This window comes from Symphalangus syndactylus, chromosome 3 (assembly GCF_028878055.3).
Source record: "Symphalangus syndactylus isolate Jambi chromosome 3, NHGRI_mSymSyn1-v2.1_pri, whole genome shotgun sequence".
NCBI classification, from domain to species: Eukaryota; Metazoa; Chordata; class Mammalia; order Primates; family Hylobatidae; genus Symphalangus; species Symphalangus syndactylus.
Window position 1 is genome coordinate 117,291,987 of NC_072425.2, and position 27,782 is coordinate 117,319,768.

The window sequence follows — 27,782 nt, forward strand, 5'->3', positions numbered from 1 at the left end:
TTTTCCCCTTACCATCTCGAAAACTTTAATTACTTTGCTGTTTCTTCCTTCATTTATCTTAGAGGAAAAAATTGTCATTTCTTCTCAGGGTTGCCCCCTAGACCTTTGCCCACAATCCCAACTTTCAGTCACCTTCCTGATAGAATAGTCTCTATCTTCTATATCTTTAGTCTCTTGCATCTGCTGGTGGTTCTTCTCGGCCTTGGGAAAAAAAAAAAAGTTCATTCCTTATTTTCTAAAAATGTCATTTGCCCCAATGAGGCTTTTAAACTTTTTCTCCATCTTACTGAACCTGTATTGTTGATATTCTCTATTCAAAAGTCTTCACCAACTCCTCCATCTGTTCAGCATGCAACTATTTCTTAGCGTTTAGCTCATGTCTCTTAATCAACAAATCCAGATAGCACTTGCTACATAAAGACCAACTCAGAAAATACTTAAAATACTTAAGTTTTTGAAATTCAAAATACAGCATTATTGTGACTTTAATTGCCCATACTGTGGAATGGAAGAACTGGCATTGCTTTGTAGCCACTAAAATATAAATACTTGTGCATTTTAAAAATACTATTCAAAATCACTGCTAGAAATAAAAACACAATGGCACATTTCTCCTCAAATCTGATTACAATTGGTTCTTAAAGATGAAGTCCATATGCACACAGATTAGCCAATACTATTCTATAGCAATGTTTCATAATCAAAAGGGAATTAATCCTCTTTTATTCACTACCTCCCCACTCCTACCAAGAAAAAAAGGAAGCTAATCATAGATCACAGTCTCCTTTGAACTCCCTACAGAACTTTATGTATGTCTCATGTCTGGCATATGTCCTCACCTTGTCTATACTATCATTATTTCAGAACCTTTTGTATCTCCCTTGTTAAGAGTCTAAGCTATATGTACTTGATAGTACACATCACAGGGCTTGTACACTGTATGTTCTCTGAACATGAACATTAGCTCTATCCACTTGTAATATTTTAGTAAGGATGAGTTTTCTTTTGTCTCTGATAGCATTGCCTATCATTTTCTGTTGCTGCCTCTGTAAACTGATTGATTTCAGCAGCTGCATTTGATACTGGCATTCACACGTTTGTGTTTGTTTCTCATTATTTTTTTCTTTTTCTATAAAATATAATGCTAATTGGTAAATGCCTCTGGGCACAAAGTATCAGAAAGAAATCAAATCTACAATTAAGTTTCCCCCAGAAATCCTAGACTCCAACTTGCATCCATGACTTTTTTTGTCAATTTTAATTACTAAATTCATATTTCATTAAGATGACTACATAGTTTGATGTGCTGCATATTGGAAATATAATTTCTCATGGCTCCCGATAATAATTTGTGTGTAACTTTATCCATTGCCTTTGACCTATAGGTCCCCCAGGCCCACCTGGGATAGTAATTGTTGAGGAAATCACCGAAAGTACAGCCACACTGTCCTGGAGCCCAGCAGCTGACAACCACAGCCCAATCTCCTCCTACAACCTTCAAGCTCGTAGCCCATTTTCCCTGGGCTGGCAAACAGTAAAGACAGGTAAGAGGCACTAAAGCAACATCAGATATAACCAGAGTGGCCTTCTATCTCATAAGCTATATTTGGCTAAGGTCTTACTAGGATCTTTTTTGGATTCTGAAATCTCTTTTTTATTTATTACAATATTGACAACTCTTTGCTTCTTTTTATGAACCTGAGAAGAGCAAGGTACCTTGCTTTCCTCTTTTCAGTTCGCAAAGAGGGACTATATCATGTTGGCTTATTTGTTTGTTAAAATAACCTTAAACTCACAAAGAAGTTGCAAAAATAGTACAGAGTTCCTGTGGACCCATTCCCCAGCTTCCTGCCATGATAAAATCTTACATAACCATAGTACGATTACCAAATCAGGAGATGATGTTGGTGAATTGATGTTAACTAAGCTTCAGATCTTACTAGGATCTCACTAGTTTTGATATGCAATTGTTTTAGTGTATACTTATATGAGATTCTACGAAATTTTATTATGTAGACTCAAGTAACAACTGAGACAATCAGGATATAGATCAGTTTCATTAGCTCAGTTCCTTGTGCTACTCCTTTTTAGTCATACATCTGTTTTATTTATAAAAAGAAAATCTAGTGGCTGGAAAGATGGCTGAATAAGAACAGCTCTGGTCTGCAGCTCCCAATGAGATCAATGCAGAAGGTGGGTGATTTCTGCCTTTCCAACTGAGGTACTAAGCTCATCTCACTAGGACTGGTTAGACAGTGGGTGCAGCCCACGGAGGCAAGCTGAAGCAGGTTGGGGCGTTGCCTCACCCAGGAAGCATAAGGGGTCAGAGAACTCCCTCCCCTAGCCAAGGGAAGCCGTAAGGGACTGTGCCATGAGGAACAGTACACACCAGCCCAGATACTACACTTTTCCCAGAGTCTTCACAACCCACAGACCAGAAAATTCCCTCAGGTGCCTTTGGCACTAGGGCCCTGGGTTTCAAGCAGAAAACTGAGCAGCCATTTGGGCAGACATTGAGCTAGCTGCAGGAGTGTTTTTTTCATACCCCAGTGGCAACTGGAATGCCAGTGAGACAGAATCATTCGCTCCCCTAGAAAGGGGGGCTGATGCCAGGGAGCCAAGTGGTCTAGCTCAGCAGATCCCACCCCCATGGAGCCCAGCAAGCTATAAGATCCACTGGCTTGAAATTCTCAACAGTCTGAAGTTGACCTGGGATGCCTGAGCTTGGTCAGGGGGAGGGGTGTCCACCATTACTGAGGATTAAGTAGGTGGTTTACCCTCACAGTGTAAACAAAGCCACCTGGAAGTTTGCAATGAGCAGAGCCCACTGCAGCTCAGCAAAGCTGCTATAGGCAGACTCCCTCTCTAGATTCCTCCTCTCTGGGCGGGGCATCTCTGAAAGAAAGGCAACAGCCCCAATTAGGGGCTTATAGATAAAACTCCCATCTTCCTGGGACAGAGCACCAGAGAGAAGGGGCAGTTGTGGGCGCAGCTTCATCAGATTTAAGTGTTCTGCTGCCAGCTCTGAAGAGAGCAGCAGATCTTTCAGCACAGTGCTCGAGCTCTGCTAAGGGACAGACCGCCTCCTCAAGTGGGTCCCTGACCCCCATGCCTCCGGACTGAGACACAACTCCCAGCAGGGAGTTGTGACTGACACCTCATAAAGGAGAGCTCTGGCTGGAATCTGGTGGGTGCCCCTCTGGGACTAAACTTCCAGAGGAAGAAACAGGCAGCAATCTTTGCTGCCCTGCACCCTCTGCTGGTGATACCCAGGCAAACTGGGTCTGGAGTGGACCTCCAGCAAATTCCAGCAGACCTGCAGCAGAGAGACCTGACTGTTAGAAGGAAAACCAACAAACAGAAAGGAATACCATCAACATTAACAAAAAGGACGTCCACAGAAACCCCATCCAAAGGTCACCAACATCAAAGACCAAAGATAGATAAATCCATGAAGATGAAGAAAAAAACAGCACAAAAAGGCTGAATTCCAAAAACCAGAATGCCTCTTCTCCTCCAAAGGATCACAACTCCTCGCCAGCAAGGGAACAAAACTGGACGGAGAATGAATATGACAAATGAAAAGGAACGAACAAAGCCTCCAACAAATATGGGACTATGTGAAAAGACCAAACATATATTTGATTGGTGTACCTGAAAGTGACAGGGAGAAGGAAACCAAGTTGTAAAACACTCCTCAGGATATTACCCAGGAGAACTTCCCCAACCTAGCAAGACAGGCCAACATTCAAATTCAGGAAATAGAACACCACAAAGATGCTCCTCGAGAAGAGAAACCCCAAGACACATAATCATCAGATTCACCAAGATTGAAATGAAGGAATGGGCAGCCAGAGAGAAAGGTCGGGTAACCCACAAAGAGAATCCCATCAGTCTACCAGTGGATCTCTCTGCAGAAACCCTACAAGCCACAAGAGAGTGGAGGCCAATATTCAACATTATTAAAGAAAGAATTTTCAACCCAGTATTTCATATCCAGCCAAACTAAGCTTTATAAGCGAAGGAGAAATAAAATCCTGTACAGAAAAGCAAATGCTGAGAGATGTTGTCACCACCAGGCCTGCCTTACAAGAGATCCTGAAGGAAGCACTCAATATGGAAAGGAAAAACCAATACAGCCACTGCAAAAACATACCAAATTGTAAACACCATCTACACTATGAAGAAACTGAAAAAACTAACAGACAAAATAACCAGCTAGCATCATAATGACAGGATCAAATTCACACATAACAATATTAACCTTAAATATAAACAGACTAAATGCCCCAATTAAAAGACACAGACTGGCAAATTGGATAGGGTCAAGACCCATCAGTGTGCTGTATTCAGGAGACCCATCTCACGTGCAAAGGCACACATAGGCTCAAAATAAAGGGATGGAGAAAGATTTACCAAGCAAATGAAAAGCAAAAAAAAGCAGGGGTTGCAATCCTAGTATCTGATAAAACAGACTTTAAACCAACAAAGATCAAAAAAGACAAAGAAGGGTATTACATAATGGTAAAGGGATCAATGCAAAAAGAAGAGCTAACTATACTAAATATATATGCATCCAATACAGGAGCATCCAGATTCATAAAGCAAGTCCTTAGAGACCTACAAAGAGACTTAGACTCCCACACAATAATAGTGGGAGACTTTAACACCCCACTATCAATATTAGACAGAGGAACAAGACAGAAAATTAACAAGGATATTCAGGACTTGAACTCAGCTCTGGACCAAGCAGACTTAATAAACATCTACAGAACTCTCCACCCCAAATCAACAAATATACATTTTTCTCAGCATCACATCGCACTTATTCTAAAATTGACCACATAATTGGAAGTAAAACACTCCTCAACAAATGCAAAATAATGGAAGTAGTAACAAACAGTCTCTCACACCATAGTGCAATCAAACTAGAACTCAGGATTGAGAAACTCACTGGAAACCACACGACTACATGGAAACTGAAAAACCTGCTCCTGAATGACTACTGGGTAAATAATGAAATTAAGGCAGAAATAAATAAATTCTTTGAAATAAATGAGAACAAAGAGACAACATACTAGAACCTCTGGGACACAGCTAATGCAGTGTTTAGAAGGAAATTTATAGTACTAAATGCCCACCGGAGAAAGTGGGAAAGATCTAAAATAAACACCCTAAAATCACAATTAAAAGAACTAGAGAAGCCAGAGCAAACAAATTCAAAAGCTAGCAGAAGACAAGAAATAACCAAGACCACAATAGAAACGAAGGAGATAGAGAAACAAAAACTCTTCAAAAAAAATCAGTGAATCCAGGAGCTGGTGTTTTGAAAAGATCAACAAAATAGATAGACCATTAGCCAGACTAATAAAGAAGAGGAGAGAGAAGAATCAAATAGACACAATAAAAAATGATAAAGGGGATATCACCACTGATCCCACAGAAATACAAACTACCCTCAGAGAATAGTGTCAACACCTCTATGCAAATAAACTAGAAAATCTAGAAGAAATGGATAAACTCCAGGACACCTATACCCTCTGAAGAATAAACCAAGAAGAACTTGAATCCCTGAATAAACCAATAACAAGTTCTGAAACTGAGGAAGTAATTAATAGCCTACCAACCAAAAGAAGCCCAGGACCAGACAGATTCACAGCCTATTTCTACCAGAGGTACAAAGAGGAGCTGGTACCATTCCTTCTGAAACTATTCCAAACATTAGAGAAAGACTGACTCCTCCCTAACTCATTTTATGAGGCCAACATCATCCTGATAACAAAACCTGACAGAGGCACAACAAAAAAAGAAAATTTCAGGCCAATATCCCTGATGAATATCCGTGGGAGAATCCCCAATAAAATACTGGCAAATCAAATCCAGCAGCACATCAAAAAGCTTATCCAAAATGATCAAGTCAGCTTCATCCCTGGGATTCAAGGCTGGCCCAACACATGCAGACCAATAAACATAATCCATCACATAAACCGAATCAATAACAAAAACCACATGATTATCTCAATAGATGCAGAAAAGGACTTTAATAAAATTCAACAACGCTTCATGCTAAAAACTCTCAATAAAATAGGTACTGACGGAACATATCTCAAAATAGTAAGAGTTATTTAGGATAAACACACAGCTAATATACTAAATGGACAAAAACTGGAAGCATCCCCTTTGAAAACTGGCACAAGACAAGGATTCCCTCCAACACCATTTCTATTAAAAATAGTTTCGGAAGTTTTGGCCAGGGCAATCAGGCAAGAGAAAGAAATAAAGGGTATTCAAATAGGAAGACAGGAAGTAAAATTGTCTCTCTTTGCACATGACATGATTGTATATCTAGAAAACCCCATTGTCAGCCCAAAACCTCTTTAAGCTGATAGGCAACTTCAGCAAAGTCTCAGGATACAAAAATCAATGGGCAAAAATTACAAGCATTCATATATACCAATAATAGACAAACAGAGACCCAAATCATGAGTGAACTCCCATTCACAATTGCCACAAATAGAATAAAATACCTAGGAATAGCACTTACAAGGGATGTGAAGGACCTCTTCAAAGAGAACTACAAACCACTGCTCCGTGAAACAAAAGAGGATACAAACAAATGGAAGAACCTTCCATGCTCATGGGTTGGAAGAATCAATATCGTGAAAATGGCCATACTGCCCAAGGTAATTTATAGATTCAATGCCATCCCCATCAAGCTACCAATGACTTTCTTCACAGAATTGGACAAAACTACTTTAAAGTTCATATGGAACCAAAAAAGAGCCCGCATTGCCAAGTCAATCCTAAGCCAAAAGAACAAAACTGGAGGCATCATGCTACCTGACTTCAAACTATACTACAAGGCTACAGTAACCAAAACAGCATGGTACTGGTACCAAAACAGAGATATAGATCAATGGAACAGAACAGAGCCCTCAGAAATAAGGCCTCATATCTACAACTATCTGATCATTGACAAACCTGACAAAAACAAGCAATGGGGAAAGGAGTCCCTATTTAATAAAAGGTGCTGGGAAAACTGGCTAGCCATATGTAGAAAGCTGAAACTGGATCCCTTCCTTACACCTTATACAAAAATTAATTCAAGATGGATTAAAGACTTACATGTTAGACCTAAAACCATAAAAACCCTAGAAGAAAACCTAGGCAATACCATTCAGGACATAAGCATGGGCAAGGACTTCATGTCTAAAACACCAAAAGCAATGGCAACAAAAGCCAAAATGGACAAATGGGATCTAATTAAACTAAAGATCTTCGGCACAGTGAAAGAAACTATCATGATAGTGAATAGCCCCTACAGAATGGGAGAAAATTTTTCAATATATCCATCTGACAAAGGGCTAATATCCAGAATCTATAAAGAACTTAAACAAATTTACAAGAAAAAACAACCCCATTAAAGTGGGCAAAGGATATGAACAGACACTTCTCCAAAAGAAGACATTTATGCAGCCAACAAACGTATGAAAAAAAGCTCATCATCACTGGTCATTAGGGAAATTTAAATAAAAACCACAAAACCAACTCATGCCAGTTAGAATGACGTCATTAACAAGTCAGGAAACAATAGATGCTGGAGCGGATGTGAAGAAATAGGAACATTTTGTTTGTTTGTTTTTAAATGCATTTTAATATAAGAAAGAAAACACACCAAATAATAAAAGTGATTGTGATTAAGGTCTTGGGACTATTGATGGTTTTTCTCCTAATTTCCAAGTCTTTTATAATATGCATAAATTCTTATATAATTTTTTAATTACAAAAATTCAAAACTCCATTCTATTTTATGTTTTTCTTTTAAAATTCTCTTTTTTTATTTTTTTTTATTGTACTTTAACTTTTAGGGTACATGTGCCCAATGTGCAGGTTTGTTACATATGTATCCATGTGCCATGTTGGTGTGCTGCACCCATTAACTCGTCATTTAGCATTAGGTGTATCTCCTAATGCTATCTCTCCCCCCTCCCCCCACCCCACAACAGTCCCCAGTGTGTGATGTTCCCCTTCCTGTGTCCATGTGTTCTCATTGTTCAATTCCCACCTATGAGTGAGAACACGCAGTGTTTGGCTTTTTGTCCTTGCGATAGTTTACTGAGAATGATGATTTCCAGTTTCATCCATGTCCCTACAAAGGACATGAACTCATCATTTTTTATGGATGCATAGTATTCCATGGTGTATATGTGCCACATTTTCTTAATCCAGTCTACCGCTGTTGGACATTTGGGTTGGTTCCAAGTCTTTGCTATTGTGAATAGTGCCACAATAAACATACGTGTGCATGTGTCTTTATAGCAGCATGATTTATAGTCCTTTGGGTATATACCCAGTCATGGGATGGCTAGGTCAAATGGTATTTCTAGTTCGAGATTGCCACACTGACTTCCACAATGGTTGAACTAGTTTACAGTCCCACCAACAGTGTAAAAGTGTTCCTATTTCTCCACATCCTCTCCAGCACCTGTTGTTTCCTGACTTTTTAATGATGGCCATTCTAACTGGTGTGAGATGGTATCTCATTGTGGTTTTGATTTGCATTTCTCTGATGGCCAGTGATGATGAGCATTTTTGCATGTGTTTTTTGGCTGCATAAATGTCTTCTTTTGAGAAGTGTCTGTTCATGTCCTTTGCCCATTTTTTGATGGGGTTGTTTGTTTTTTTCTTGTCAATTTGTTTGAGTTCATTGTAGATTCTGGATATGAGCCCTTTGTCAGATGAGTAGGTTGCAAAAATTTTCTCCCATTCTGTAGGTCACCTGTTCACTGTGATGGTAGTTTCTTTTGCTGTGCAGAAGCACTTTAGTTGAATTAGATCCCATTCATCAATTTTGGCTTTTGTTGCCATCGCTTTTGGTGTTTTAGACATGAAGTCCTTGCCCACGCCTATGTCCTGAATGGTAATGCCTAGGTTTGCTTCTAGGGTTTTTATGCTTTTAGGTCTAACATGTAAGTCTTTAATCCATCTTGAATTAATTTTTGTATAAGGTGTAAGGAAGGGATCCAGTTTCAGCTCTCTATATATGGCTAGCCAGTTTTCCCAGCACCATTTATTAAATAGGGAATCCTTTCCCCATTGTTTGTTTTTGTCAGGTTTGTCAAAGATCAGATAGTTGTAGATATGCAGCCTTATTTCTGAGGGCTCTGTTCTGTTCCATTGATCTATATCTCTGTTTTGGTACCAGTACCATGCTGTTTTGGTTACTGTAGCCTTGTAGTATAGTTTGAAGTCAGGTAGCGTGATGCCTCCAGTTTTGTTCTTTTGGCTTAGGATTGACTTGGCAATGCGGGCTCTTTTTTGGTTCCATATGAACTTTAAAGTAGTTTTGTCCAATTCTGTGAAGAAAGTCATTGGTAGCTTGATGGGGATGGCATTGAATCTATAAATTACCTTGGGCAGTATGGCCATTTTCACGATATTGATTCTTCCAACCCATGAGCATGGAATGTTCTTCCATTTGTTTGTATCCTCTTTTATTTCATTGAGCAGTGGTTTGTAGTTCTCCTTGAAGAGGTCCTTCACGTCCCTTGTAAGTTGGATTCCTAGGTATTTTATTCTCTTTGAAGCAATTGTGAATGGGAGTTCACTCATGATTTGGCTCTCTGTTTGTCTGTCATTGGTGTATAAGAATGCTTGTGATTTTTGCACATTGATTTTGTATCCTGAGACTTTGCTAAGTTGCTTATCAGCTTAAGGAGATTTTGGGCTGAGACAATGGGGTTTTCTAGATATACAATCATGTCATCTGCAAACAGGGACAATTTGACTTCCTCTTTTCCTAATTGAATACCCTTTATTTCCTTCTCCTGCCTGATTGCTCTGGCCAGAACTTCCAACACTATGTTGAATAGGAGTGGTGAGAGAGGGCATCCCTGTCTTGTGCCAGTTTTCAAAGGGAATGCTTCCAGTTTTTGCCCATTCAGTATGATATTGGCTGTGGGTTTGTCGTAGATAGCTCTTATGATTTTGAAATACGTCCCATCAATACCTAATTTATTGAGAGTTTTTAGCATGAAGGGTTGTTGAATTTTGTCAAAGGCCTTTTCTGCATCTATTGAGATAATCATGTGGTTTTTGTCTTTGGTTCTGTTTATATGCTGGATTACATTTATTGATTTGCGTATGTTGAACCAGCCTTGCATCCCAGGGATGAAGCCCACTTGATCATGATGGATAAGCTTTTTGATGTGCTGCTGGATTCGGTTTGCCAATATTTTATTGAGGATTTTTGCATCAATGTTCATCAGGGATATTGGTCTAAAATTCTCTTTTTTCGTTGTGTCTCTGCCCGTCATTGGTATCAGGATGATACTGGCCTCATAAAATGAGTTAGGGAGGATTCCCTCTTTTTCTATTGTTTGGAATAGTTTCAGAAGGAATGGTATCAGTTCTTCCTTTTACCTCTGGTAGAATTCGGCTGTGAATCCATCTGGTCCTGGACTCTTTTTGGTTGGTAAGCTATTGATTGTTGCCACAATTTCAGAGCCTGTTATTGGTCTATTCAGAGATTCAACTTCTTCCTGGTTTAGTCTTGGGAGGGTGTATGTGTTGAGGAATTTATCCATTTCTTCTAGATTTTCTAGTTTATTTGCATAGAGGTGTTTATAGTGTTCTCTGATGGTAGTTTGTATTTCTGTGGGATCGGTGGTGATATCCCCTTTATCATTTTTTATTGTATCTATTTGATTCTTCTCTCTTTTCTTCTTTATTAGTCTTGCTAGCGGTCTATTTTTACACTGTTAGTGGGAGTGTAAATTAGTTCAACCTTTGTGGAGGACAGTGTGGCAATTCCTCAAGGATATAGAACCAGAAATATCATTTAACCCAGAAATCCTATTACTGGGTATATATCCAGAGGATTATAAATTGTTGTACTATAAAGACACATGAACACATATGTTTACTGCAGCACTATTCACAATAGCAAAGACTTGGAACCAACCCAAATGCCCATCAATGATAGCCTGGATGAAGAAAATGTGGCACATATATGCCATGGAATACTATGCAGCCATAAAAAAGGATGAGTTCATGTCCTTTGCAGGGACATGGATGAAGCTGGAAACCATCATTCTCAGCAAACTAACACAGGAACAGAAAACCAAACAGCACATGTTCTCACTCAAAAGTGGAAGTTGAACAAGGAGAACACATGGACACAGGGAGGGAAGAACTACACACTGGGGCCTGCCAGGGGGTGGGGTCCTAGGGGAGGAATAGCATTAGGAGAAATACCTAATGTAGATGACGGGTTGATGGGTGCAGCAAACCATGGCATGTGTATACCTATGTAACAAACCTGCACGTTCTGCATATGTATCCCAGAACTTAAAGTATAATAAAAAAAAGAAAATCTAATATAAAACTACACTGCACAGCATTTTAATGCCTGCTTCCAAGATGTTTGCATTATAGTTGCATTATTTTAAAAATTTTTTCATCTCTAATCATTTTATTTTCATTTTACAACTTCCCATACCTCTCCAGATGTGGCTGTCCAGCAGGGATATGTAAAATCACACTTGATAGTTACTAGACACTTATTTAACATATTGGTATTTGAAAAGTGTACAGTAAGTCTACAGAAGAGAATCTTTAGAAGCAACTGTCCATACTGAGTAACAACTGTGTTTTTGTTTTAAAGTCTAATGACCTCTATTGACCTGTTTCAAAATTAAATATAGAAATCACTAAAATATTTGCACGCAGTAACCTTAAAACTCAACCAGAATGTTATGAGCGTGAAGTGGTTCATTTTATTGTGTAGGCAAAGGAAATTTGAGTTTTTGTATGAAACACTGTAATATCAGAAAGAGAAAATTTCTTTATCTATATGCAGAATTTAATTCAGAATTTCTTTGATATTTAGGCTCCAGCATTAAGTTAGACCTCAGTTTGATCATTATAGTGTCTATAAACATATTTATTATGCATATATACATATTTATTTTGTATTATAGATAATTGCTCATATCAGCCTCATTCCTGGATCTATTATAACCCAGTGATACCTTTAAAGACCCCAGAATTGGAGAATTTCTAGGTATGGTAGTTAATTCAGGAAGGACGCATTTAAACCACATGAGCAGATTTACTCAAAAATTCTTATAACCTTCAACCCTGTGCTTCAATCTTATTCTTAGTGTGACAGCTTAAATCTTTGGCTCTGCAGCCAGGAAGTGACGTCACCTTCAGATCTGGTGTTGTGCACTCATCTAACTCATCCTCTTGCCTACAGCCATGTTCCGTATCTGCTCTTGCCACACTATCCATGCAACTTACTTTTGGAGAAGTTTTCCTTGTGGATACATTGCAATACATGTGTGTTTTACTACTCATCGTATGCCCATAGCAATCCAGTACCTATCTTCTACCTGCTACATCCATGCTTTGCTAGTTACACTTATGTTCTGATTCTCACCTATGGTTTTCTTTCTCAGTTCACCTGTTTTTACTTTTTGTTTATATATACATATATTTTTATATACATATATATGTATGTATATAAAAACACACATAATCATGTGTGTGGAGGATTTAGGCATTTGAATTGTTATTTTTATGTTTGTTTTAGAAGTCCCTACTGTAAAGTTGCATCTTTATCTTTCTAATATTATTTGAATGCTAGAAATATTTTTAAATTTTTATTTTACTTTCTGGGATCCATGTGCAGAATGTGCAGGTTTGTTACACAGGTATATGTGTGCCATGGTGGTTTGCTGTGCCTATCAACCTGTCATCTAGGTCTTAAGCCCCACATGCCTTCAGTGTTTGTCCTGATGTTCTCTCCCCACTTCATCTCCTGACAGGCTCCAGTGTGTGTTTTTTCTCTCCCTGTGTCCATGTGTCCTCATTTTTCAGTTCCCACTTATGAGGGAGAACATGTGGAATTTGGTTTTCTGTTCCTGTGTTAGTTTGTTGAGGATGATGGCTTCCAGTTTCATCCATGTCCTGGCAAAGGACATGAACTCATTCTTTTTTCATGACTACATAATACTCCATGGTGTATATGTGCCACATTTCCTTTATCCAGTCTATTATTTATAGGCATTTGGGTTGGTTCCATGTCTCTGCTAATGTAAATAGTGCTGCAGTAAACATATGTGTGCATGTATCTTTATAGTAGAATGATTTGTATTCGTTTGGGTATATACCCAGTAATGGGATTGCTGGGTCAAATGGTATTTCTGGTTCTAGATCCTTGAGGAATCACCACGCTGTCTTCCCCAAGGGTCAAGCTAATTTACATTCCCACCAACAGTGTAAAAGTGTTCCTATTTCTCCACAGCCTCACCAACATCTGTTTTTTCTTGACTTTTTAGTAATCGCCATTCTGACTGGCATAAGATGGTATCTCATTGTAGTTTTGATTTGCATTTCTCTAATGATAAGTGATGTTGTGGGTTTTTTTATATATGTTTGTTGACCACATAAACGTCTTTTTTTGAGAAGTGTCTGTTCATATCCTTTGCCCACTTTCTGATGGTGATATTTTTCAGAGTTCTTTTTTAATTCAATTCAGCAAGAACAACACTTCTAAAAACCCTACAATTGTGCTGTACTTATACAAAAGTTTTCCTTCAGAAAACAATTTCTGCAAGTGATCAATTGTATTTACCCTTCATGGTGCTAGGGCTCTCACTAGATCTGTCCTCTTCTAACTCATTTCTCCAAAATGCACCCTTAATTGCAGCTATTGTCAGAGGCATGCTGTCCTCAGGGCAAGCCTGATGAGGAGCTGTCCACAAGGTTTGCATGCTCCAAAAGAGCTCTTTTAGATGCTTCCTGGTTTTAGTACCATGCTCATTCTCACAATTTCTTTCATGCCTATCATGGGGAAATAAGTCTCTCTGGAGCCACACCAGCTCCACTAGGTCATGGGTCTTTTGGTTTCATAGTTGCTGCCTGATTCTAAATTAATTTCAGTCAAAATAAACTCTAATTTAACAATATCCATTAGAAAAAAAAGGAATCTGGAGTTTAAACTCACTGATACAGTTAATGCAATTGATAATCTACTACTTGAAAAGCATTTAAAATATGCCAAAATGAGCATAAAAAATAATGAGTTTCTCATTTTTGGCAAATGAAGTGAGAGGTTCCACGTGAACCCTCTAGCTGAGCACATCTTGGAATTAACGCATAAATACCGCCTCCTGGAAATGAGACTAAAATGTAAATGAGCATAACGTCTTTATTTTGAAAAAAGTATGCAAACAGCTATAACAAATAGATCACTTCACTTGCAGACCTCTTTTCCACTCAAGCAAATGGCTTTTGACTTAGAAACCTGACTTCTTTTTTATACTGCTGAGGAGCATTAGCTGACGTAGTTTTTGATTATGTCTACTTAGGAATATCAAATTGCCTATAATCATAGAATTCATTGGTCTTTGTTTACTTAACTCAGATATGCTTCTTAAATATTCTTCTATCAGTGGATATGTCTTCTATCTGTGGGTATGTTTTGCAGAGATTTATTGGTTACATTTTTCAACTGAACAGATTTATTTGGTATTTTATTAATTAAATTGGTGGCTGGGTTTGGGTGGCTCACACTTGTGATCTCAGCCCTTTGGGACATCTTGATGTGGGAGGATCACTTAGAGCCAGGAGACTGAGACCAGCCTGGACAACCGAATGAGATCTTGTCTCAAAATAAATAGTCTTGGATGTGATTCTTTTGCTTGGAAAGGCATTTCAACAAGATGCTTTCCCTGAGTCAATATAAGGTCTTCCAATATCTTTAGTTGCTGTCATGTTCTCTCTGATGCAAAATGTTTTCTTTGGAACCAAGTTGTCCCTAAAGTTCCGGAAATAATAACTTTATAAAAAGATGCTGCAAGGCTTTTAAAATACCTACTTTGGTATAAATCCTCCATTATCCTTAATCTTGCATTTCAAATTCAAACAATATTGCATTTCAAATCAAAATCTTAATTGTAAAAAGAGAAAGTTTTTACTTTCTTTCATATCGCATTTTATTTCACCAAAAATAATAATACCTTCAATTAATACTTATAATTATTTTATATCTCTTACAAGTAACAGAGAATTTAGAATTTCCAAAAAATCTTTTTTTTTTTTTTTTTCACTTTAAAGAGAGGAATGAAGGGTGGTGGAAAGGATATGGACTTGGAAAGGGAGTCTTTAAAATCTCTAGTTATGACCAAGAGGATATAAATATGCATAACTTTGGAAGGAAGACTATTTTTATATGTATTTTACATAAAGCTTATAATAATTACATCAAGATTCAAGCAGAATTAATTAATATTGCCAATTCTGATCACACTAGGCAATTTGAACTCTCATTCATTTAATAAAAATTTACTGAGCACCTTTTAGGAAGTGTTCTAGGCATGTTCAGTATATCAGTGAAAAACACCAAATAAATCCTTGCCCTTGTGAAGATTGTATTCTTACAGGTAAAGACAAACAATAAACAGAGAACATAATAAGAAAGTAAATTATATAGTATCTTAGAAGGTGATGAGTACTATGGGGGAAAATAAATTATATAGAGTAAGAGGAATCAGAAGTACTATGGTAGGGTCAGTGTATTAGTCAACTCAGGCTACTATAACAAAATTCCACGGACTGAGTGGATTAAACAACAGAAATTTACTTTATTACAGTTCAACAGGTTGGGAGTTCCAACATCAAGTTGCTTTCTCACTGTGTTTTCACATAGATCACACGCACACACACACACACACACAGAGAGAGAGAGAGAGAGAGAGCTCTGGTGTCTCATCCTATAAGGACACTAAGATCACAGCCCCACTCTTATGACCATTTAACCTTAATTACTTCATTAGAAGCTCTATCACTAAATACAACCACATTAGGGGTTAGGACTTTAATAGATGAATTTCAGGAGGACACATTAGTCCATAGCAGGAAGGCTGCAATTTGAAATAGAGTGGTCAGGGTTTGCCTTACCAAGAAGGTATATTTGCGTAAATTTTATAAGAGATATGTACTTAGCTATCCCAATATCTAGGGGGTGGCAGCCCAGGTATAAGGAGCAACTAGAGCAAAAGTAATAGCATGATATGCAAGAGCATTAGAAGATCAGTGAGGCAGGAGCAGAATGAGTTTTAGGGAGAAAGATAAATGAGTTTTGAGAGATATTGGCAAGACCAGATCATACAGTACTTGGGTTTTCACCCTCAGAGAAATGAGACATCGGAGGATTGCTCTTCTAAGTCATGTTTTAATACAGTCATTCAAGGTATGTTAAAAAATAGACTTATCGGAGGGGTAAGTGAAGAGTGACTAAACTATTTAGGAAGCTGTTATTATGGTTGAGAGACGATGGTGCTTCAATGTGACAGAAGCTTGGTGACAGAGGTCACTGATGCTTTTATGACAGAGGTCATAAAAATGGTCAGAATTTGAAACTATGTAGAGGGTAAAACCAACAGCATTTGCTGAAAAACTGGATGTAAACAGTATGAGAGAAGAAGAATTCAAGGATGACTGTAAGATTTTTGACGTAACCAACTTAAGAATGGAGTTACCAGTTAAGTGACATGGAGAAGCCTGAGAAACCTTCATAACTGGAACAGATTGGGTAGGAATGAGATAAAGAGTTCCATTTGAGATACATTAAGTTGATGTATCTGTTAGACATCCAAATGGGATTTCAGGTAGGCATTTGGGTATATAAGTATAGTGTTTAAGTGAGAGGTTTAGCATAAAGTTATTGGCATATAAATAATTTAAAATATGAGACTGTATGTCAACTCCAAGAAAGTAAGTATAAAATAAAGAATAAAAATTATGAAAATAACGCCCTGGAGCATTGTAACAGTAAGAAGTTGTGGAGAAGAGAACCAGCCAAAGGCGGCAGAATGAAAGCAATCACTGAGGTGAAAGGAAAACAAAAATAATGCCATGCCATGGAAAACAAAGGAATAAAGCCTATCAAAGAAAAGGGCGGGCCTAATGAGCTGTGTCAGATGCTACCGAGATACCAAGTAAAATTAAGACTGAGAATTGATCATTAGTTTTAGCTATATGGAGGTCATTGGTAACCTTGACAATAGCAGTTTTGATGTAATGGTAGGCATCAGCATCAAAGTCTAACAAGAATGAGTTCCAGAGACAATAGGAGAAAAATTAATATAGACAACTCTTCCAAGAAATTTTTCTGCCAAGATAAGTGGAGATATCAACATAGTTTGAAGTCATAGATGCCATAATTTTCTAATGGATTGGAGTGAGACAGGGGAGAAAGAGAGGAGTCCAGATGGCCCGAAGATTGGGGATACAACATCTGTAAGAAAGCAATTGTCATTCCCCGGAGAAGAATACCGCAGAAATCTATTCAAATAGTAATGTCTATTAATAATATGCCATTGAACATATGAGTCTGAAATCTATGGAAGAGGTTCATTAAAAATATTAGAGTTATCAGCATAGAGGGTATCTAAAACCATGAGGCTGAATAACTCACCATGGAGTAAGAAAATGGAAAACAGTAGAGCCAAATTGTATCAGGAAAACAAAAAAAAATCAGCAGTGGAGACTGACAAGGCATAGTCAGGTGGGAGAGAAACAGAAGTTAAGTTTTGAAAAGTGTTTCAAAGGATGATCAACTGTGTCAAAGGATGATGATCGTTCAAGTGACATGAGTAACAGAGATCTGGCCTTAAGGTTTCAGTAACAGAGACCATTCATTGGTAATCTTGACAGAAGCCAGTATGATGGAAAACTGGAGGTAAGAGTCTGACTAGCATGGGTTTAAAAGAGAATGCAAGAAAAATAATTGCAGACAGTAAGTAATAGCATAAACAGCTCTCAAAAGAATCAGAGAAACTGAGTGAAGGCTGGAAGGAGAGGAAATGTTAAGAGACCTTAGTTTTGTTTTTCAGAGAAAAACACCCGCATGCTTGTATGCCGATGGGAAACATCCATTAGAGATGTGGGAGAGAGAGGAAAAAAGGGCTGGTTCTTTTTCTCCATGATATTTTAAGAGGTTCACCCCTTAATAAGGGTAAAATTTCTTTAGTTTCTATTGGAGTAAAAAGTTGTAGGAATGCCCAGAGAGGAGATTAAGGATATAGGGGATTTTGCTAATGACAGATCATAAATTCCAACTGTCACAGTGGAAGAACTTCAAGAATGAGGGAGAGATATGAGCTGGGCAGAAAAGGAAATCGGCAGAATTCTCAGGAGGTTAGAATAAAAGGGATGAGGCTGGGCGCAGTGGCTCACACCTGTAATCCCAGCACTCTGGGAGGCCGAGGCGGGTGGATCACAAGGTCAGGAGATCGAGACCATCCTGGCTAACACGGTGAAACCCCGTGTCTACTAAAAATACAAAAAAAAAATTAGCCGGGCGTAATGGCAGGCGCCTGTAGTCCCAGCTACTCGGGAGGCTGAGGCAGGAGAATGGCGTGAACCCGGGAGGCGGAGCTTGCAGTGAGCCAAGATTGCGCCACTGCACTCCAGCCTGGGCGACAGAGCGAGACTCCGTCTCAGAAAAAAAGAAAAGAATAAAAGGGATGAGCATGGTCCAGATGTCTGGAGTTACTTGAGATGACTTATATAAATATAAGTAAATTAAACAGTGATGTTAAGTCCTGGTGCTCCCAATGCAAGTATTGGTGATACAGTGTAGGTTCTGGGCTAGAGAAGGCTGAGCATTATCCGGGAAACCCTTCTTCTCTTTTGTATGTTTGTCAAGCATATCTTGGCATTTCACCAAGCTGTGGTCTGACCGTGGCCTTTCCCCCACCCACCTCTTAGACTTCAAGCGTACTGCTCAGTTGCCAGTGCAGCAAGAGGGAACAGAGTTTTGTTTTTTTGTTTTTTCCACGTCTTCATGTCACTGCTTTAAAAAAGCACATCAGCCCTGCAGTGCTGTGAGATCTGTGGGGCAACTCACACTGCCTATGCTCTGAGCATTCACCTTTCACAGAGCTACTTATTTGGTAACATTCTTTTGGTACCTTTCAGAAGAGATTTTCGTGGAAAATCCAAGGCGATTTCATTCCACCTTGCTGTGGTGAAAACAGAATTGAGTCCTCAAATCAAGATCCCCAACTCCCACCCTGGCTCTACTGCCATGCCTACAAAGAAATCCAAGACTGATATAAATCCAGAGGATCTTTGCATGCTGTTAAGGGAGATTCTCCACATTCTGGCTTTTCACTCCTGTAACAAATGTTTAGAAACATTTCCTAGACAGCAGAGATGAATGAACAAGAAAAGCAGTCCCCAATGCAGCATGTATGCCATGTAAAAATACTTCACTAATGGTAATGGTATTGACAAACAATGTTATGCCCTGACAAAAATTTAAATATAGTACAAAAATCACTCTAAGAAGAATTCAGTGTTTCTACTCAGATATCACAAAGTGTGTTTTTAAATTAGAGAGATATATTCTTAATTTGCTACTTGGAATTACCAAGTGACTAAATATGTTTGCCAGAACTGGGAGAGCAAACTGCTCAAGAAATTTCCTAGAAATTGAAAGAAAACTGTTTAAATTAGAGTTCTAATTGGCCCCTTATCTGGGGCTGAGAGATTCATGAAATAATTATTAGTGTACATAATAGCAAGTTTTGTGTAAAGATAAAATGAAAGAGTTCTAATTAACTCCAACAAACGTTGACATATGTAAGTGCTTACTCCCTGAAGATTGATGTTCATTTTACTAACGACACTGGAGGTGACACCATGAGCATGTGTGGTGAGGAAATATGCATTAGCCTGCTGATTCTGTCAGTAGTATTAATATTCTTGATTGCCATTTGTAGCATTTTTCCAGTCCTCCTAATGACATGAAATTTCCTTCCTTTCTATAGTCCCAGAAATCATAACAGGGGACATGGAGTCAGCCATGGCTGTGGACCTAAATCCCTGGGTGGAATATGAATTTCGAGTGGTGGCCGCCAACCCTATTGGGACAGGAGATCCAAGTACCCCATCTCGAATGATCCGCACAAATGAAGCAGGTAAAAATTTGGAAGAGTCAGATTGGATTTGGTATGCTTCTAATCACCTTGAAAGTGAGTTGAATTAACCATGATTGCTCCATTGCTTGCCTTAGCATAATTTGTCCTGATTCATCTACCTAAACATCAAAAAATTATTTTCTTTAAAATAATTATTTCATTTTATTTGTTCTCAGAACTTTTTCTCCTTGTTTCCACACATACGGTCATCTAAATGCTTCGATTTTCTCCCAATCCTTGTACTCATCTTCAGGTTACCATGAAATTGAAGCAGTTCATTTATTCTTCTAATAATATACTCATTCAATATAGTGTACCCTTAAGATTCAGAATAAATCGGCTCACCTTCTTTTTCGCCAGTGATACTTTACTTGAATTACAGTGTACTTCCTTAGAACTCTTTTATGCTACCCTTCACCACCAAACCCATATAAATTGCACTTTGCAAATAGTAAACATTGTCCTTCCTTGACCTACTGCCTTCTTGAAGTTTATATGTAAAATAAATACCAATCTGCTTTTTTTTTTTTTTTTTTTCTGAGATGGAGTCTTGCTCTGTCGCCCAGGCTGGAGTGCAGTGGTGCAATCTCAGCTCACTGCAAGCTCCGCCTCCCGGGTTCACGCCATTCACCTGCCTCAGCCTCTCCAAGTAGCTGGGACTACAGGGACCCGCCACCACTCCTGGCTAATTTTTTGTATTTTTAGTAGAGACGGGGTTTCACCGTGGTCTCGATCTCCTGACCTCATGATCCACCTGCCTCAGCCTCCCAAAGTGCTGGGATTACAGGCGTGAGCCACCACGCCTGGCCCCAATCTGCTCCTTGACTTTGAAAACATTACATTATTCTCAGCTTTTAGAAAAAACATATCTGATAAAATGTTTCTAATGACTGAGAAATTAACAGCTCTATTTGAATTTTAAGATATCTTGCCTGTCACCTGGAAGGAGCAGAAAAATAAAGAAATAAGGAATACAGAAATTTTCTCAGTAGATTTTTTATGACTTTGGACAAAGTCTTATTGAGGTCTTTTATGTCCCTCTAATGTTGTATATTAAGACAGTATCTGTTTACACACTTACTTAGGGGAACACAGATATTAATAATGTTGATAAGAACAATATGAAAACAACAGAAAGAGGAGGATCAGGGATAGGTACAGGGAGAAAAAAATAATAAACGCTAATGTTTTTATGCTCAATGATAATATATGAGTCTCAAATAAAAGTGCACTGAAAATGAAGGTTTGTCATATATGTTCACTGTCCTATATTGAAACCTAGAACAGTGTTTGGTACTGGTACGCAACATGTCGTATTTTTAAAGGGAACAATTTTTTCCTTTATATCCCCCTACACACACCAGTATATAGGTCAGATACACATGTACATACAAGACTAAGAATTGTGTCCATTGTGTATTATAGTTACAGAACTGAACCAAAAATATGACTTTGGACCTCTAACAAATGAAACAAAGCTTATAATCATTAAAATAAACTATTAAAACAGTTGACTTTTTCTCTAAAACATATTATGGCAAGGAAGGAAGGAAGGAAGGAAGGAAGGAAGGAAGGAAGGAAGGAAGGAAGGAAGGAAGGAAGGAAGGAAAGAAGGAAGGAAGGAAGAGAGAGAGGGGGAAGGGAGGAAGGGAGGAGGGGAGGGAGGGAGAGAGGGAGGAAGGGAGGAAGGGAGGAAGGGAGGAAGGGAGGAGGGGAGGAAGGGAGGGAGGGAGGGAAAAGAAAGAAAAAAATCCCAAGGTGGTCCACTAGACTCAGACAAATGGAAGAGCTCCTATTGAAGGACCCAGAGGACTAGCGTGCTCCTAACAGATCTTCACAGGGAAGGCACTGAGAGTGGACAGAGGGAAGACACAGAGGCTGGGCTGATTGGGGGAAAACGTTGGGACCCCTACGCGGGGCTACAGCACACCCGAACTTATTGCTGGCCTCCAACAGCTCTGGGGGAATTGGTGAGTTGAACTGGCAAGGAGCAACCCACTCTTGCCACAGGCCTCTGGAACCCCAGAAGGAGACCCCCTAGACCAACACGGACTCTGGACTTGGCAGGGAGAGCTGCATACAGAAGTAGTAGGAGCTGCAAGCCAGCTGATGTGGAGCCCAGAGGGTTTGGTGCAAGAGCATCTGTAGTGAAGCATGGTCAGGGACGGCCATCCCGCTAGGTTCGATTTGCTCCATAGGAGACTTTAGCCCTAGGGGAACTTTCTGTCTGTCCTGAACTCTGTAAGGCAGTTTTGCCCATCAGATGGGGCCAGTCCCACCTGAGCAACACCTTAGTCTGCTGTCCTCTCCCAGGGCCTCAGTATGGCCACGCCTGCTTGCAGGGCGCCCTCGGGAGCCTTGAGAGGCCTCACAATAGCTTCTGCTGTGGCAGACTCTGACTGAAAGGCAGAGACCTTAAGCGGGGCGGCTCCTATGGCCACTCACCAGCCTGCACAGTCTTTCCCCACACTGCAGCCACAGCGTCCCCGACATCCCTCCATGGGGCAACTCCCACATGAGTTTGCTGGGTGTGTCTGCTTAGGGGTAGGGGTGGGGATTTGGGTTTGCTTTCCTTGCCCTGACAGCGCCTGGTAGTACAGTCTGCTCCTCCTTCCCCTGCCAACCACCATTGCAGACAGAGTCTTGGTGGGTACAGAGCCAGCAAGCCCTGCCCCAGCAAGTACCCGACACTTGAGTTAAGAATGTGCAGATGACAGCGGATCCTCCCCAACCCTGAGTGACCCCTCCGGCTTGCAGAGCAGAGAAGGCACCCAGACCTGCACCTGTTAGTGCCCCGGCCCCAGCCAACACCACCTCCAGTGCAAGCAGGCACACAATTGTCATCAGGCACCCCCCACCACCACATTCACCCCAGGCCCAACCCAGACTGTGTTGCCTCCGCCACTGTGGTGAATGTCCCCAGGGAGACAGGCACCCAGGAACCCGCTAGCACTCAAAAATAGAAAGATTCAATATCATTTAAATGAACATACTGCCCAAAGCAATTTATAGAGTTCATGGTATTTCTATTAAACTACCATTGACATTCTTCACTGAACTACCAAAACTATTTTAAAATTCATATGAACCAAAAAAGAGTCCAAATAGCAAAGGCAATTCTAAGCAAAAAGAAGAAAGCCGGAGGCAACATGTTACCCAACTTCAAACTATACTACAGGGCTACAGTAACCAAAACAGCATGGTACTGGTACGAAAACAGACATATAGATGAGTGGAACAGAATAGACAGTGCAGAAATATGGACTTACTCCTACAACCATCTGATTTCCGACAAACCTGACAAAAACAAGCACTGGGGAAAGGATTCCCTATTCAATAAATGGTGCTGAGGTACCTGGCTAGCCATATGCAGAAGACTGAAACTGGACCACTTCCTTTCACCATACACAAAAATTAACTCAAGATGGATTAAAGACTTAAATGTAATATACAAAACTATCAAAACCCTAGAAAACAACCTAGGTAATACTATTCTGGTCATAGGAACAGGCAAAGATTTCATGATGAAGATGACAAAGCAATTACAACAAAAACAAAAATTGACAAATGGGATCTAATTAAACTTAACAGCTTCTGCACAGCAAAAGAAACTGTCAACAGGGTAAACATATAACCCACAGAATATGATAAAATTTTTGCAAACTCTATATCTAATAAAGGTCTAATATCCAGCATCTATAAGGAACTTACATTTACAAGAAAAAAACAAACAGCCCCATTAAAAAGTGTGCAAAGGACATGTGTAGACACTTTTCAAAAGAAGACATACATGTGGCCAACAATCACATGAGAAAAAGCTCAACATCACTGATCATCAGAGAAATGCAAAATGCAACGATATTAAAACCACAAATGAGATACCATTTCATGCCAGTCACAATGGCAATTACTAAAATGTCAAAAAATCACAGATGCTGGCAAGGTTGCAGAGAAAAAGGAACAGTTATACACTGTTGGTGGGAGTATAAATTAGGTCAACCATTGTGGAAGAAAGTGTGACAACTCCTCAAAGACCTAAAAATAGAGATAATACTCGACCCGATACTCCCATTACTGGGTATATGCTCAAAGGCTTAATACCTGGGTGATGAAATAATCTGTACAACAAACCCCCATGTCACAAGTTTACCTATGTAACAAACCTCCACATGTACCCATGAACTTAAAAGTTTAATTGCCAAAAAAATCCACATGATCAAATTATCACATTAAAAGTAAATAACAATACAAAAGATGTTCAGTTTTTTTCCATATCAAAATTAAACAACCAAAAAAATAAAAGGTAAAATGGTTTAAATATGTTGGAAAAGATTCATCCACAGAAAATCCAACTTCTCCACTTTTGTGATTTGCCTATTGTAAGTTGTTTTTTCTGCTACCTTTTCAGTAGCATGAATTTTAAATTAAACATTAATTGCCTGGTTAGATTTTCATGCATCCATAAAACCAGCCATGCTTTCATTGTGTACAGGTGTTCATTAATTAAGAGCATAACAGGTTAGTTGTTCTTCATTTTATGTACTCACTGTGCAGATACTGAAATGACTGCCAATAGTAGTACTTACGCTCCCATATTTTCTAAAAAGCGCTGCCTTACTTTGCATATTGTTAATTGTGTTTAAACAAAGGCAAAGATTACTGCCTAATTCAGAGGCTCTCTACAAATATTCATTTCAAAAATAAATAATCCATTTGGGATGAATAATCCTTTTCAACTTTTTATGGTATAAATCTCCTTGTGCTATTAAAAAGCATTTTAGCAAGATCACTTTTACATTTCAAGCTAAAGTGTATTCAGATTATGCATTTTAAAAGAATGTCTGTTTCTGCAGCTACCTCAATCATGTATTGCCTGTCTCTATTTTATCATGAGTTCTATATACATGACATACTTTAGTCCATTAAAATCTTATGGAAGAGAAGTAGCATGAAAAATGCACGAAGTACTCTCCTTTGAAAGTGAGTTGAGGACAGTTTGTATTGCGTACTTTATGCTTCCTGTACTGTGGTACTACATAGGGTTAGAGATACTAATGGTGTTGAACCAAGTGTTGAGTTTTGTGCCTGTTTTGTCAGGCAGCACAGATTTAAAGAGACACTGATATCTGCAGACATCCTCTCAAATGATGCACTCTTCCTCTATTAAGTACATATCCAGTATTTTAAAAGATAATGCTGTTCTAAAGAGCCAACTAAACTTTGAAAACAGAGCTGCTTGGGAGAAAAAAGGTCTCACATTAGGGATGTTGAATTGAAAGTGGTATGCCTCTTTAAGGTTCACTTATTTAATAGAATATTCTAAATTCCAAAGCAGTGCAGTGAACCATTTCTCTCATAGAATTGCTCCTTTTCTGCATGCCAAAAAACATAATTTTTCTTTACAATTTTTCTGAAGAGTATATTTTGAATTTTCCGGTCATCAAGAAATACTTGGTCAGGCATGGTGGCTCATGCCTATAATCTCAGCACTTTGGGACACTGAAGCATAGGGATCATCTGAGCCCAAGAATTCGAGACTAACCTGGCCAACATGGCAAAAACCATTTCTGCTAAACATACAAAAATCAGCCAGGCATGGTGGCACACGCCTGTAATTTTAGCTATTCAGATGACGGAGGCATGAGAACCCGGGAGGCTGAGGCTGCACTGAGCAGACGTTGCACCACTGCACTCCAGCCTGGGCGACAGAGTGAGACTCTCTCTCAAAAAAAAAAAAAAAAAAAAAAAAAAAAGGAAAGAAACACTCTTGATAGTCAGCAAAGCTAAGATAAATTGGTTCAGTCCAATTTCTTAGTATTAGGATGTCAAAATAATAATACAAATATATATTTTTATGCACACATTTCATTTTTAATTTATGTGGGTATACAGTAGGTAGATATATTTTGGGGTTACATGAGATATTTTGATACAGGCATACAATGCTTAGTAATCCTATCAGGATAAATAGGGTATTCCCCTCAAGCGTCTATCCTTTGTGTTTCAAACAATCCAATAATACACTTTCAGTCAGTTTAAAATGTACAATTAAATTATTTTCTTACTATAGTCACCCTGTTATGCTAGCAAATACTAGGTCTTATTTATTCTTTCTAACTATTTTTTATATCCATTAACCATCTTCCCTTCCCCCCAACCCCTACTGCCAACTACACTTCCCAGCCTCTGGTAACCATCCTTCTACTCTCTATTTACATGAGTTCGATTGTTTTAATTTTTAGCTCTTACCAATGAGTGAGAACATGTGATGTTTGTCTTTCCGTGCCTGGCTTATTTCACTTAACATGATGATCTCCAGATCCATCCATGTTGTTGTAAATGACAGGATTTCATTCTTTTGTATGGCTCAATAATACTTCATTGTGTACAAGTACCACATTTTCTTCATTCATCTGCTGATGGACATTTAAGTTGCTTCTAGATATTGGCTATGGTGAATATTACTGCAATAAACGTGGGAGTGCAGATATCATTTCAATAAACTAATTTCCTTTCTTTTGGGTGTATACCTAGGAGTGGGATTGCTAGATCATACGGTAGCTCTATCTTTAGTTTTCTGAGAAACCTCCAACTGTTCTCCATAGTGTTATACTAATTTATGTCCCCACCAACAGTGTATGAGGGTTCCCTCTTCTCTGGATCCTCACTAGCATTTGTTATTGCCTGTCTTTTGGATATAAGCCATGTAAACTGGGGTGAAATTATATCTTATTGAAGTTTTGATTTGCATTCCCCTGATGATCAATGATCTTGAGCACATTTTCATATGCCTGTTTGCCATTTATACGTCTTCTTTTGAGAAATGTCTATTCAAATATTTTGCCCATTTTTTGAATTGGATTTTTTTATTTTTTTCCTATAAAATTGTTTGACTTCTTTATATATTCTGTTTATTAATCCTTTGGCAGATAGGTAGTTTGCAAATATTTTCTCCCATTCTGTGTGTTGTCTCTTCACTTGTTTACTGTTTCCTTTGCTGTGCAGAAGGTTTTTAAATTATTCCATTTGTCTATTTTTGCTTTAGTTTCCTGTGCTTGTGGTATATTGCTCAAGAAGTCATTGTCTTGCAGAGTTTCCCCAATGTTTTCCTGTAGTAGTTTCATATTTTGAGGTTTTAGATTTAAATCTTTAATACATTTTGATTTGATTTTTATATGGCAAGAGATAAGAGCCTAGCTTCATTTTTCTGCATACAGATATCCAGTTTTCCCAGAACTATTTAGTGAAGAGACTGTCCTTTCCTTGATGTATGTTGAGAATTTTTATTGAAAATAAGTTCATTGTAGATGTATGGATTTATTTTGGGGTCCTTTATTCTGTTCCATTGGTCCATGCATCTGTTTTCATGCCAGTGCCATGCTGTTTTGATCACTGTAGCTCTCAAGTATAATTTGAAGTCTGGTAATGTGATTCCACCAGTTTTGTTCTTTCTGCTTAGGATAGTTTTGGCTATTCTAGCTCTTTTGTGATCTGGTATAAACTTAAGAATTGTTTTTTCTATTTCTGTGAAGAATATCATTGTTATTTTGATAGGGATTGCATTAAATCTCTAGATTGCTTTGGATAGTATGGACATTTTAACAATATTGTTTCTTACAATTCATGAACATGGAATGTCTTTCTATTATTTTGTGTCCTTTTCAATTTATTGCATCAGTGCTTTACAGTTTTCATTATAGAGATATTCATTTATTTGGTTAATTCCTAAGTGTATTTTATTTGTAGCTATTGTAAATAAGTTTCTTGATTTCTTTTTCAGATTGTTCA

The 27,782-nt window shown here is 38.6% G+C and overlaps 1 protein-coding gene across 1 annotated transcript in view; it reads left to right on the forward strand.

Moving 5' to 3' along the window:
• The window catches only part of CNTN5 (contactin 5), a 1,372,716-nt gene that overhangs the window by 1,268,073 nt on the left and 76,861 nt on the right, over positions 1–27,782 (forward strand). Inside the window, exons 17-18 of the mRNA XM_055272872.2 lie at positions 1,386–1,544; positions 19,845–19,994. Coding sequence (XP_055128847.1) covers positions 1,386–1,544; positions 19,845–19,994 — 309 coding nt within the window. The remainder of the gene's footprint in view (positions 1–1,385; positions 1,545–19,844; positions 19,995–27,782) is intronic.